Source organism: Nicotiana tabacum, chromosome 21 (assembly GCF_000715075.1).
Source record: "Nicotiana tabacum cultivar K326 chromosome 21, ASM71507v2, whole genome shotgun sequence".
NCBI classification, from domain to species: Eukaryota; Viridiplantae; Streptophyta; class Magnoliopsida; order Solanales; family Solanaceae; genus Nicotiana; species Nicotiana tabacum.
The window spans coordinates 3,521,202-3,536,449 of record NC_134100.1 but is presented as its reverse complement, the minus strand read 5'-3'; the positions used below and the strand labels follow the sequence as shown (position 1 = coordinate 3,536,449).

The window sequence follows — 15,248 nt, the reverse complement described above, 5'->3', positions numbered from 1 at the left end:
TCACATAAATGTGCACCCGAGTTTTTAAGAAGGCAAGGCTTATTAAAGCGCATCCTAAAGAGACTAACGTATTGTTATTTTAGGAGGGTTGTGAGATTTGCTAAACAACCCGTCCCGGAAACTAAATGCTTCAATAATATACATTTAACAAGGGCCCCGCATCTGCGTGTTTTGTTTATTTTCGTCGAGGCTCATCTCGTTCTTATTTTTTTAAAGGATATCCTATAGCAACTACGTTTCTTGTCGTGTTCGTCTCTATCAATCGAGAACAGTAGATAGTCCTAATTAATTATATGCTTGCAAGTTGTTTGTGATGTAATTAGGAAATGCTTCAAAATCAGGACCGAAGTTGCGTGCACAGTCGGCCAAACGAATAATCATGGGCCCAAATCCAGCCCACGCGCGGTTGGCCAGACCTGGGCCACTGCTCGTTCGATGCGGGCCTGTCTAGTCTGTCTTCGACCTGGGCTCGACCCTTGTGAGGTTGAGGCCGTGAACTCGTTCTGGGTTCTATTGGCGTGGTATAAAGGGATCGCCTATTAAAGGGAAAGAAATTAACTAGTAGGGGATAGTTTTCATGCTTGGCCTACATTAAAGAATATACTACACAGTTAAACTAAGTCTAAGATACAACCTATTATATTGGGAATATTTCCACCTAACAACATACATATATAAACTAACATTCAACTAATCCACATTGATATATACTGGGCATACAGGCTACTTCCATTGTCAAAACAGAAATGAAAATCATTATGCAGTACATGATGTCTAATGTAACAATTTATGTATAAAAGTCACTCTTCAGGTCTTTTCTTTTGTATTCATGCTCAACTTTCCAATTACATTTGACAGAGTATTAGTCATGTACCTGGTATAGAGAGACAAAAGAAGAAGGAAATGATCAGCTGGGCAGTATGCAGTAAATACAGCAGCAACACAGACACGCAGCAACAACACAGCAATAACCAACTAGACCAAGTGTTTTCCACAGCCACAGATAACCAACAATATCTCCCAGAATACAAGGACTAACAGATAGTCGAAACCAAGCCAGCAATCCCAGGAAAGAATAATGAAACAACAGCAATAACTGAGTGTTCAATGCAGCAAAACCACCAGTTCAACAACCCCAAACAGCTCAGTCAATGCAAACAATAGAACTTGGCCAAGACAGCTTGACCAATATGCACTCTTATACAACTTTCAGGCAGTGTTTGGTTACAATGTTTATTGGAAACTGCCTTATACTTTTCAGTTTTCTTTAAGCTCACTAGACCTCTCTTTAGACTAAGAGTTCCAGCCTCAAGACTAAAATTCCAACCTTTCGTTTTCTCCTTTTCTGAAGACTAAAAAGTCCAGCCTCAGACCCTTAAACTTCAGCCCCCCTTCTGTTCTAAAACAACTTATTTATAAGCTAATCGACCTAGTGCAGCTAAGCTGCCTGCCTCCTCCACTTTGCAGTCTGCCCATCCCTATTAAGCCCATCCTAAGCATCTTTTGATGCCAGCCCTTTTTGTTCCCCACGCCTGGCTTTCTTTAATCAAGAGTTATGGGTTCATTTTTAGTATTCATTTTAAATTCCCATGCTCTTGTGTCTTGTTCCTCATTGGCATTAATTTAATCCCAAATTAGTACCCTACTTGTCAGCTCATTTAAACTAATCATTTTTGTTCTTTTCAAACCCCAGACTACCCTTGCTAGCCCTTGATTATCACTGCCCTGCCCATTGCAGTATCAGGGCACTTTGGGCTTTAACCATTCGATTTCAGAATTGCCCCAGCCTGGCTTTTTTAATTGTTTACAAGGTAGTTACAAACTAATATTCATAGGCAATGCCCAATTCAAACCACAATACAGGCTCATTAGTCATGCGACATTATTAGTTCGTTCGTTTCATTAGTTATAGAAAACTAATCGACGACATTTATCGAGTCGACTATACTAATTATAACAGATAATAATCAATCGCTCACATAAACAATACGTTTAGGGACCCAAAGGGCATCAGACAACTTTTATTAAATTACTGGGCCTATATGAATTAGTTCCTTTGACGATTAATCTAACTGACGATCATGTTTATCACAGGGTGTATTCAGAACAAACAGAAGACAATCGACCAAATAAAAGGTCTTTAACAGAGATGAAAGAAATCTGGAAAAAGTAACAAAATAACAAACAAACACAAAGAGATATGCTGACAACTTATTTGGAAATAAAACAAAAGAACGGAAAACTTACCAAAACGTTTAAACCAAAACAGAACCAAATCAAACTCGACTTCGAACTTTTGAGGCCGAACAAACTTTAACCAGGGTGTTCTCACATGAGAACACCTTGGTTAAGGTCTATTAGACCTCAAACCTATGTCAAAACTGGCCGGGTTCCCCAGGTGCATGTGTTTCAAAAGTCTGGATTTCCAGATCTGGATTTTTGGGAGTTGTGGGTAGATTCGGACCAAACCAAGTTTGGTTTGGTCACTAGGAAGGTCAGGGGGGTGTCTGGTATGAAGATGGGGTGGTTTGGTGTAGATCGAGTTTTGTCTCGAATCTTCAAATCCGGATTCGAGACGATAGGAGATGATTCGAGGTTCGTGGTTAGTGGATTCGTGTTCAGGGGAGTGAGGGGGTCTTAGGGTGTTCAGGGGGTGGTCACCGGCGTTCGTGCCGCCGGCTTTAATGGCGAAGAAGGCTAGGGCGGCTGCTAGGGTTTGGGGGTTTCAGGGTTCAGGGAAGGAGACGAGTGAGGGGTGGGGTTCGGATAGGGGGCGTGGGGTGTAAGGGAAGGTTTATATATGGTGAGGTTGATCGGATCTGAGCCGTTAGATCAGATGATCTCAACGGCTTAGATCTGATGTTGAGAAATGGGACGGGGTCGTTTGGTAATTAAACGAGGTCGTTTGGTTTAAGTGAGGGGTTGGGTCGGATTAGTTATTGGGTCGGGTTTGAACACGGGTTGTTGAAAGGGATTCTGAACCGTTGGATTGGCCTGGACGGACGGCTTGGATTTATTTGCCCGAAACGGCGTCGTTTCAGGAGGCACCTGGGCAGGCCTGGACTTGGACTGGGTCTGAGTGCTGGTTTGGGCCTGTTTTATTTCATTTCTTTTGGGCCCAAACCGGTTTTCCCTCATTCTTTTACTTACTTTTTTTTTCTTTTTTTTTCTTTTAATAATAATAAATAAAAATAGCAAAATTAAAATCAACAACACTATAACATTTCCACATAATTATCACAAAAAATATTTAAGTGAGTTAAATCACAACCTAGAACGAACGACTCACATATTTATATTTTGAATTTTCTTTTAACGACACACATATATATATATATATATTTTTTGTATTTTTGTTTGATAATGACTAGATGCAAACTGGACAGACTCATAAACGACTAACAACACATGTCACGGAAAGATCGAAAAATTGTACAGCGAAGCCTTACGCCACTATTTTTATTTTCTTTTGGAGCGATTGTCCGTGAAGCAAAAATCACGTGCTTACAACGACGTGAATATAGTCGAATACAATAATCTGTCCAGTTGTAATCCCATGTTTCACTCCATGAATACAGTCGAATACACTCGAATACAACAACTGATTAGCTGGACTTCCCTGATTCACGCCTATTTTTGCTATTGTATTCATGAATACAATAGCTTAAATACATCAAATACATCTTATAACCACATAAAAGGTATCTATAATCTGTAATATAGCAAATGGTATCTATAGATGGCTAATTACTACTAAAAGATAGTGCTTTATGAAAATTTTCCAAAAGAAATTGGTTGCCCTCCTATTTAGTGAAATTGGGCCAAAGAGGCGGCCCAAATGTTAAATCCGTCCGCCCAGCCAATCCCCACTGACCCGCCTGGCCGAACTAGTCACTTCCCCTTTTCCCATCTCATTTTCCATTCCCTTAACCCTAACGATAACAATGAGATCCCCTCCCTTGAGGAAAACCTAGCAACCGGTGCCCTCTTCTTCGCTATTCCTTCCAAGCCGCCAAACCCCTCTTCCTTCTAGCATCTCACTCACTCTTCTCCTATAGATTCTTGCACACACGCAAGAGCCAAAGAAAAAAAGAGCACTCTCTAATTTAGAACACTAAAATCCCACAAAAGAAGAAAAAAACATAAAAAAGGGAATATTTCTGAATTGATTGAGGTTGCAGCAGTTTATCTCCATGTTTTTGGTTTTCTAAATGCCTTAGATTTATTAAGTCACAATAGTTACATGGATTTGGACTTAAATACTATAAAATAAGTTGGCCTTTGTTTCATATTTATTCTATAAAAAATACTTCAATAACTTCATATTCATAAGCCTTGAGCCTCACAATAATCTCAAAATAGTTTAGGAAATAATTTGAATATCGTATTATGCTTTAGGCGCGTAAATAAATTATCGTGACTATGAGTACGGTTCTCGTGACATAGTCATGACACCTAATTCTCAAATTCGGGGGTGTATTTCATATAACCCGATTATAACAACTTTGAATGATAAAACCCTTTGAAATAAATTGAGGCGTGCCATGCTAAACAAAATTTATAATCCATGGCCCTCATAAGATTAGATTCAAGAACCAACACTTATAGAAAAAGGTTTGAGATGTGCCATAAATAAATTAAATCATCCATGGCCCTTACAAATGTTGCTATTAAAAATTGAATCTTTGTAGTTGCTTTGGGCGCGTTATTTAAATGATTCATCATAGCTATGGGTACGGTTCCCGTAACGTAGTTGTGATTTTTAATTACAAAATCCGAGTGTACATTTTATGTGACCCAATTTCAATTCTCAACAATGTTAAATAGAAAGTGTCGCGAACCGCGGTTGCATTTCATGTAGCATAGTTGAAGACGTGTTTTACATAGAATTGAATCTTCCTAAAAGCGTTTTAAATAATTAAAAGCGGTTATAGAACTAAAAATGCACAATATGTTTAAAACAAGTAATAAATTAGATAATAGGCCAATTATTAATAGTTTAAGCGACCGTGCTAGAACCACGGAACCCGGGAATGCCTAATACCTTCTCTCGGGTTAACAGAATTCCTTACTTAGAATTTCTGGTTCGCAGACTTATAAAGTAAAGTCAAAATTTCCTCGATTTGGGATTTAAAATAAACCGGTGACTTGGGACCCTAAATAAACTATACCAAGTGGCGACTCTGATTAAATAAATAATCTCATTTCGAATAATGTCACTTTAATTGGAAAAACTCCCTTATATCTCCTCGGGGTGCAAAAAGGAGGTGTGATAATTAGTAGTCTGGCCATTTGGTTATCTTAGAAAAAATCAGAAAACTAGATTAAGTTTAGAATGGAATGGTCTTTTAGTTCTGGCTAATTTGATAATTGAATAGTTAGTTCAAATAAATCCTCCGCCATAATGATATGTTATTGGCCCTTCTCTTCTTTAATAACAAAGTTGATTACTTCCTTGCTTCCACAACTAATTTCCATAAACTCTTGACCCTACAATAAAATTCATGAACATTCATAGTTTGCTTTAGGCGCGTTTAAATAAATCATTGTGGCTATGGGTACGACTCCCGTAGCATGGTCACAATACATAAATCCCAATTCGAGTGTGCGTTTCATGTGACTAGACATAACTTCAAATAATAATAAAAATAAACATGTTGTGAATTGAGTGTGTGTTTCACGTTGCGCGATTCACAATGTGTACAAAAACAATAAGTGCGAGGCATCGTGACTTATTCAAATAAACTCCATAAATCTTAAAAGCATTTAAACTCTATTAAAAGTGGTTCGAAAGTGAAAGTGCACATAAGTCTTAAAACATGCAATAAATCAGATACTTAGACAATTATTAATAGTTGAGTGATCGTGCTAAAATTACGGAACTCGGGAGTACCCAACACCTTCTCCCAGGTTAATAGAATTCCTTACCCGGTCTTGTGGTTTTGCACACTTTAAAATAGAGTCAAATTTTCTCGATTTGGGATTTAAAAAAATCGGTGACTTGTGACACCATAGCAAATATCCCAAGTGGCGACTCTGAAATAAATAAATAATCCAATTTCGAATAATGTCACTTTAATTGGAAAAACTCCCCTATCCTTTCAGAAAAAGGAGGTGTGACAATAATAATTAATATATATAAAAATACAAATAAATAAAAATAAAAAAATAAACGAGCCAAAGATGTTTATAGAATAAGATTATGAAAAGATGAAAATAAATTTATTTTTTGAAATAATAATAATAATAAATAAAATTTAGAAAGCAAAAAAAAAAATAAAAAGCATAAAAGAGAAGAGAAAACAATTATAATGTATAATTTATTTTAATAATTGAATAAAAAAAAAAAAGATAAAATGTATATTATACCAGTTATATTAAAAAATGTGAACAAATATTTTTTGTAACAATTATCTTTTCTTGTTATATAAATAAAAAATAAAAAGAGCAAAAAAAGTAAATAATAAAAAAAAGAAAAAATGAAATTAAAAAAGAAATAAGAAATAAACAAAAGAAAACAAAAAGAAAAAAAATAATGAAGAAGAGCCAAAATTGAGCGTGAAATTAAATTATGGTAATAATAATAATAATAATAATAATAATAATATGATTTGGACAAAAAAGAAATGAATAAAAAAGAGAGAAGAAAAAAGAAAAGAAAAAAGAAGGAAAAAGGAAAAGAAGCAGAGAAATTAAAAAAAAAAGGAGAAAAAGAGGAAATTAATTAGTTTGATGGGTATAAAAGCAAATGTATAAGCAAGGATAAATAATTTTATTTTTGTAGTTAATTGTTCCAGGCTAAAACCCTAATTTGGAAACCCCATTGAGTGGTTTTCCATATTTCCATGGAGCACCACCAACGAGCAAGAACAGGCGGTGAACAGCAGGACACATCGGCGACGACGCAGAAGAAAAAACGTAAGGAAGTTGCTCTCTATGGTAACTACAGAAACTACTATGGCTATAGAGTAAGCCTTTCTCTTCTCCCTCTTTTTCTATTTTTACATACCCTTCCCATTACTTGTTTGGTTTGTGGGTGCTAATGGATGAGTTTTGCATTAAATTCCATGTAAGGAAATAAATCCCATCTAGGCAAAACCATAAGCCTTGGTGAGTATAGTTACATGCCCCATATCTATAGTTACTGTGTAATGTAGGGGTGAAATCACTAGCGGGAGCGGGAATTTATACAAGGGGATTCAAAAATATTCTAGGATGTCACCGGTGTAATTTGAACGTATGACCTAAAGCAATTTTGAACCCCCCTTAATTACTATTCTTGTATTTTTCTTCATGTCATCTCACATATAACCAAAAAATATTAATTTTACTCTATTTACATTGTGTAATTTTCCGCTGACAGGGTGTCGGTTTAATACCCTTCACTCTACCTAGTTCCGCCCATGGGTGGAATAGGTAAGGCGGGCACAACTTGCTTAGGTACCCACAATTATATGAAAAAACCTTATCTTAGGTAATGTTTGATGCATTAGGTATTATACCCACAACTTCCTTTGACAGTCTTAGGGGTCGTTTGGTAGGATGCATTAGGTAAAATAATGCATGCATTAGCTTTGTGTATTAGTAATACTTTGTTTGGTACACTTTTTGAACTTATGCATTAGTGATGCAAGTATTGGTTATACACCCTATTTGGTATTATCCTATGCATAACTAATGCATAAGAAACCATGGCATTAACAATGCAATGGATTTTAATGCATGCATTAACTTAGTTAAAGACAAAATTGTCCTTCAAAATTTATGCTTGATTAAAATATGTTATTATTTTAAAGCAAGTTTGAAATAATCCAAGAAAGTGATAAATAAAATTATATCCCTAGTAAATAAATAAATACTTAGCATATTTTCTTTTTTTATAAATAAATATTAAGTTCTACACTACAACATATGTAGACAAATTAAATAATTTTTTAAAACCTTTTTTATATAAAAACATTCCTCACCATATGTTTTTTTAAAAAGATAAAGTAATGGACTGGTTATGAGGGTATTTTTGTAAACAAACAATTCTTTCAGAAATTGTGCAATGCTTTAATATAACAAACCAAACAATGGATAGGAAATATCTCAGCATAACTAATGCCGGCATAACTAATGCAAGCATTACTAATACACAATGTTCAGCATTATTCTTATACACTCTACCAAATGACCCCTTAAGGTTTCTATTGCATGTGCTATCTCCAGAAAATCTTACTGTTCCCAAGTTGAAGCAAATTGGGAGCAACTCAGAATTTCTTTTTTGTTTTGTTACCTTTTAGTTTTTTTTTATAATTTTTTTTATTCAAGTATCATAAGTCCATACATAATTTTGAGCAAGTTCATCACTGCATACCTTTTAGTTGGACTCTCACTATTTGGTATTTTTTGTGTACAGATTGGTCAGGATTTGGAAGAAGATCCAAGGTTAAAAGCTATGAAGAAGGAGTGGTTTGAAGACAAGGATTGTCTTGATATTGGCTGTAATAGTGGAGTGATCACAATCGCCATTGGTAAAAGTTTCTTAATTGCATATCTGTTTCTGAATTGGGATTTCTCCTTAATGCTTTTAGTCGCATTTGGGATTTTTGCTTGATATCTCTGCTAACATTGTCCACCAATAGAGGTTACACATTTCCCTTTTCTTTTATCTGTTGTTAATATCAGTGATTCTTTTTTGACTGCAGCACAAAAGTTTAGCTGCCGAAGCATCCTTGGAATTGACATTGATGGTGGTAAGTATTTGAACTTTTCATTTGATCTGCACATTTGGTTCACTTGTAGTTGATTATGGCCGGAAGAAATCACGAGCTGATTAAGATGCCAACAAATTGTCATGCAATTTGTGAACTGCACAAATGTTACTTTCATGGATCAGTCTTTATTAGAGACCAGCTGAACGGGAATTTGTTAGTATTTGATTTTGAACCCACATAGTGCATTTTGTTGATTTTTCCTGTGCAATTGGATGGACCAAACAATTGCTTTGTGCAGTGATAGTAATGTGCGGTTGGTCGGATTGTTGTGTCACACCGTCACTCTTTAATTTCTTTTCCTTCTTATTATTGTATAAATTTGGCCTCTTGATCTCTTTTGCGTCTTATTGCCATAGTTGCCGATAATATCATATTTTGTTGTCCATATAGGCATCTTAAGTAATGTGTGATCTGATGGATTTAGCATTTGACTTTGGGCTGCTAGGATGTGGTTTATAACTTTTATTCTCTCTTTCCACATCTTCCAGCAAGAGTTAATGATGCCTATTGGACTCTCAGGAGAAAAGTGAAGAGTATTAGAACAGTGCCTGCAGGGGGTGACAAATTAGCCGAATCAAATACTGTAAATTGTTTAAAACACCCTGTGGCAGAGTCACTTAATAAAAGGGCAAAGAATGATTGTACATCACCTCATCATTTGCAAGAAGGAGATTTTTATGACATAGTCTCCTTCAAGAAAGGAGATTTTATTCAGAATTGGCATCCAAGAGACAATAAATCATATGATACAATTATTTGGTAAGTTTTCTTTTTCTTTAACGTCATCTTCCCTGTATGGTTCAAGAGATGTGAAATCTTTTAGTCAATTGCAATCCTTCTGCGAAAAGGTACCCAAGATGTTATATTGTTGGAACTTGTGTTTCCTTTTCAAAATCACCCAAAATTTTATTCTAAAGGTGCACTTCTTTTGGCGGTAGAGGCTAATTATGTAAGCAGAACAAGATGATAAAAGAACAGTGCAAAAGCTTAATGAGTTTATTAGCCAGAGAACATTTTTTGTTTCGTTACCCTGACATCCAACTTTGACCAGTCCTAGGTGAGTATGATTTGGGTGGATTCTGTCTTGTTTTCCTTTAGCTCCAGTCCTATCTGTGACACCACAAAGACATGGTTAAAAGAGGGGAAGAAAGAGACTTTTTATGTACTCTCATGCTTATGAATATCATTTTTATTTTGAGAAAGGTAATATTTATATTCATCAGCACTCAAAATAGGGCTGCTCTATAATATTTAATAGTACAGAACCTCTGTGAGATTTACAGCGAGTCAAAAAAGTCTAGTACTGATTCTGCATCACCTACCAATTGTTCTTTAAACCAAAAATCACAAAGAGAAATGCGTGAATCTTGATTTTCTGTGTTGAAGTACTCTTGCCTTCAAAACATGTTGCATTTATCTCTTTCCAAACTGTCCACCATATGCAAGCTGGAGCAATCTTCCACCATTCCTTGTGAGAGGTTCTTCCCCTGATACTATTCCAACTGCATATCAAGCCAACGGCCTCCTTGGGCATCATCCAAACAATACTAGCTAGTGTTATAAAGAGCTGCCAAAGTTGTCTAGTAATAACACAATTCAAGAATAGATGGTCATTGGTATCAGTTTCCTGGTGACTTAGAAAGCATGTAAAGCTGGTTTGAATACCTCTTCTTTGGAGAATCCAAAGTGAGGCAGGCTCCTTTATCAGTACAAGTGTCGTGTCGACACAAGTGCGGTGGCTAAATTGAAGAGTCTGCTCAACATAAGTAATAAGTGATTCTAACTGAGTTATCTGCCATTATGTTCCAGTAGTGTTTAGTGTGCGACAATTTTGAGATCAACTGCAATAGTCTGCTAAATTTTGTTGTGGGATCCTTCTTTTTCTCTTTTCTTTCTTAGGGAATGGGAAATTGGGTCGAGTGTTGGGGTGCAGGTTTCTCAATTCTCTTTTCTTTCTTGGGCTGGGTGCAGGCTTCTCAATTTTTGGCTTTTCTAAAGATTGATCAGCACTTGAACGCTCTCTGAGGGTTTCTTACAGAGAAAATTAGATCCAGTTTTCTGCTTTTCTGTATAACATATGATTATATCATATGATCTAAAGCAAGAGAATGTATAGTATGTTTTTTCAGTATGGGTTACTTTTTATGAAGTTGGGTGCTGAAATTTTATTCTATTTCCATGTATTTGAGCTTGAAGAGCTGAATTTCATTGGATGCAGCTTAAGCGTGTCAAAGTGGGTGCATTTAAACTGGGGAGATGAGGGACTAATAACTTTGTTTTCCAAAGTCTGGAGGCTCCTTTCACCGGTAATGTTCACGTGTAATAGGAAGCAATTCCTTGAAAACAGAAAGAAACTCATGTTTTAACTGTACTTTTTTGATAGCAGGGTGGTGTCTTTATTTTGGAGCCTCAGCCTTGGAAATCATACTACGATAATCGTCTTGTATCTGAGGTATATCCTTTCATATATTATTACTAGCTTCACATGCGTGCTTTCTATACGGAGAAGACCTTATATTGGGATTTCTTTTTTACTTTGCGTACCAACAACAACAACTACCCAGTATAATCCCACTTAGTGGGGTCTGGGGAGGGTAGTGTGTACGCAGACCTTACCCCTACCCTAGGGTAGAGAGACTATTTCCAAATAGACCCCCGACATCCTTCCCTCCAAGAACTTCCCACCTTGCTCTTGAGGAGACTCGAACTCACAACCTCTCAGTTGGAAGTGGGGGTTGCTTACCATCAGAACAACTTTGCGTACCAAAATTGTAAATGTTAATGTTGTTCTTGCTATGCAGACAACAAGAATCAATTATCAAAATATTAAGATCCGTCCAGAAGATTTTCAAGACATACTTTTGGACAAGGTATGTTGCAGGGAATTCTATAACCCCCTCCCTCCCTTTCCTCCTTTTTTTTTTAAAAAAAAAACTTGAAAGTTAAATATTTCATGACTCTGGGAATACTTCACTGATACATCCCTTTAATATGAATGCAGATTGGATTTAGAATGGTAGAGGACATAACATCTAGTGTATCTGGTTGCAAAACTGGCTTTAAAAGACCTATTTTGGCATTCTGGAAGTGATGTATTAAGTTATGAAATTGCTTTTTGTTTGACTGAAAATTAGTGTTGTATATATGTGGATTTCAGTAGGGAGCTATTAACATGCATGCTTAAAACAAGTTTGGAATTGGCTCTACATCTTATTCTCATCCAGAAGCATCAGAGTTTGGACAAACTGTCAAGAAGCTTCCTTATTCTATGTCTAATTTCTAACATATATACATATATTCGATATCAAAAATACTGAAATCATTGAACCATGCTACACCATTCATTGCTATTATTTATAGTCTTTTATTTGTATACAAAATATAATTCAGTAATTAATTCACATATAAAAATATTTTTAGTGCCACATAAAGGTAAATATCTATATTATTCTTTGCTCCATGAAAAGATCAGTTACCAACGTTGCTTGTAACAGAATTATGTGTTACACAATTGAAAATCATTGAAAATAGGGGATACAGATTATAGTAAAAAAAAAAAATAGAATTTGACAAATAGAATGTATATGAGAAATAGAAACCTACACTTTTTCATTCCCTTAGAGAAAGTGAGGGTGAGAATTTATGATTTTTGTGCATAAATAAGACTTTGATGAACCAAGGGAGAAGTTTAAAACATTTTAGTTAGGGAAGAGGTAGGAGAGAGAACATGAAGAGGTGTATTTAAGATATTCTTTTATTCTGGTAATTAAGATAATTAAAGAGGTGACTCTTTTTAACAGTTGCAATACTTAGAGAAGGTGTGAGAAGGAAAATGAAGAAGTGTAATTAAGAGGTGAATTTTTTAATTTTTAATTTAGAGGTATTTTTTTATTATGGTAATTAAGATAATTAAGGAGGTGACTTTTTTTAACCATTGCACTACTTAGAGAATGTGTGAGAAGGAAGATGAAGAGGTGTAATTAAGAGGTAACTTTTTAATTTTTTAATTTAGTGCATAAATGAGAAAATAGAGAAAAGGGACAAAAATGAGAAAAAAGAAACTAAATATTTTCTAATTATAGATAGTGCCACGTCATCTCTTTTAGACACTGAATTATATTAATATATTGATTCTGCAATGACAAAAGGAGATCAAAGGGTTTCAATGTGTTAGATTTGGTGATTTTGAATGAATAAATCAAATAAAAAAAAGAAAAGAAAAAAAACTCAATTAGAACATAAGAGGGACACTAGATATGCCTACAAACTGTGATTTGAACCTTTAACTTCACTTATAAAGGTGCACCCAGTAATCATTGAAACCATCGAACTCTTTGAGTTTTGGTGCACACATGTATATTTAAAGAATTTGTAAGAAATATAACATTATTCATGCTCCAACACATAGATGCGCCCCTGTCTCTCATTCCGATGAGCAGTCCACCACCAATAGTACCACCAATAAACACCCCCGAAAACCACCGAATGGAGAAAATAGCCAAAAAAAGAGAACTTATCACCACAACATTCGTACCGAGAAATGCTATTGGAAAAAAACTCCATGACAACAAGTACGTATTATTCCCAAGAAAATAATGGAAAGGAATCTATGCTCCATGAACATATGCAAGATTAAATCTCATTCTCGGACAGGGAACAAAATCTTTTATGTCTCCCATGGAGTTACTCCCTCACCATCAAAGAATTTGTGAACGCATTACTCACTAATTCCTTCGAAACAAACTTTCCGAGTTGTGGTGGTCATCCGAACAATTAATTTTGATCGATCTAGGATGTGATTTTTACGTTGTAAAACTTGCCCTAAAAAAGAAGATGATTAAAACACTGATAGGAAATTTCTTTGGGAACAATTAATTGCTATCTTTGAATCCTATGTTGGTAGTTGATCTATTGATGGGGACTTTAATGAAGTTTTTAATTAAAGCTAGGGATAAGTTTGGAGGGAACTCTATCAACTCTAATAGGTCTATTTTAGAATTGTATTAACAAGTGTAACATAGTAGATTTGGGCTTTAAAGGTAACAAATATACTTGTACTAATAAAAAATATAGGGATAGACAACATTTAAACCTAGAAAGACTAGATAGGTGCTTTGCCAATTATTCTTGGATTCACACCTATTAAGAAGCTATTGTAACCCATTTACCAGGACACACTCTGACCGCTATCCTTTTTTCATTAGATTACATTCTCCTACTTCAGAAAATAGCAGTGCTCGTCCATTTAGGTTTGAATCTATGTGGTGTGGATACCTATCTTTTCATTGCCTTGTCTCCACCTCCCCCTAATGAAAATCCTTTTACCTCCACAAATTATTTTCAGCTTAAGGCCATAGAGTGGAATAAAAATACTTTTGGTAATATATTCAAGAAGAAGAGGAAGTTAATTGCCAGATTAGCTGGGATTCAAAAATCTCCTCACTATCAGTTTACTGACTTCATCCTAGATCTTGAATCATAACTTCTGAAAGAGTATGACTTTGTCCTTAATCAAGAGGTTGAATTCAATAAAATCAAGTCTAGAATCAATTAGCTCACCCAGGGAGATGCCAATACCAATTTTTTCACACATCCACCCTCAATAAGAGGAGAAGGAATAGAATCCCGTGCATCCAAGATGATATTGGCAATTGGCTGTATGACCAAACTGACATCAAAACCTCTATCATAAATTACTTCTCCTCCATCTATACCACTTCCTACACATCCTTTTCTCCCCATAAAAGTGAGTTGTTCAACCCTACACACACTCTAACTGAGGCACAAGCCTCTTCTCTTAGCACCCCTTTAAGAGACTCTAAGATCAAGCAGACTATCTTCTCGTTCTAGGCCCTTAAAGCCCCAGGGCTTGATGACCTCCATCCTCTGTTCTATCAAAGATACTGATCAATTCTAGAGAACCAATGTCTACCTTTTACAAAGAAGTCTTCCATAATGATGTCACGGATTCGAATATGAATTCCACACTCATATGTCTCATTCCCATGGATCCACGCTTAAGAACTACAGACCTATTGATATATGCAACACAATCTATAAACTAATCACCAAGAGCATTGTCAATAAAATCAAGCCCCATCTCCTTGTTATTATTGAACCTAGCCAGGCCATTCTCTCCAACAGGAGAGCTGTTGACTATGCAATTATTGTCCAAGAATATATGAATTGTTTTGGTAAGATAAAAGGGAGTAATGCCAACATGATCCTCAAAATTGATCTAGAAAAGACTTTTGATCGGTTAAATTGGTCGTATATTAGAGAAACCCTTTTAGCTTTCAAGTTTTCTCCCCAACTCACTAAGTTTGTTATGTTTTGTGTCTGCACTTCCTCAATATCTGTTCTTATTAATGGTAGTAAAGCTCCATTCTTTATTCCGATAAGAGGAATAACACAATGGGACTATATTTCCCCATACTTATTCATCCTCCATATGTAAAGGCTCTCTACAATGGTTGACTAATAAGTAGA

General features: G+C 35.6%; 1 protein-coding gene across 1 annotated transcript; it reads left to right on the top strand.

Moving 5' to 3' along the window:
* The first annotated feature begins 6,773 nt into the window (after positions 1 to 6,773).
* On the top strand, positions 6,774 to 12,078 carry LOC107797299 (putative RNA methyltransferase At5g51130). The gene is made up of 8 exons (XM_016620170.2): positions 6,774 to 6,968; positions 8,402 to 8,516; positions 8,691 to 8,738; positions 9,248 to 9,518; positions 10,978 to 11,065; positions 11,146 to 11,211; positions 11,561 to 11,629; positions 11,761 to 12,078. Exons 1-8 carry the CDS (start codon positions 6,846 to 6,848, stop codon positions 11,848 to 11,850), a joined length of 870 nt encoding a protein of 289 aa, XP_016475656.1. The 5' UTR covers positions 6,774 to 6,845; the 3' UTR covers positions 11,851 to 12,078.
* Positions 12,079 to 15,248: the final 3,170 nt, after the last annotated feature.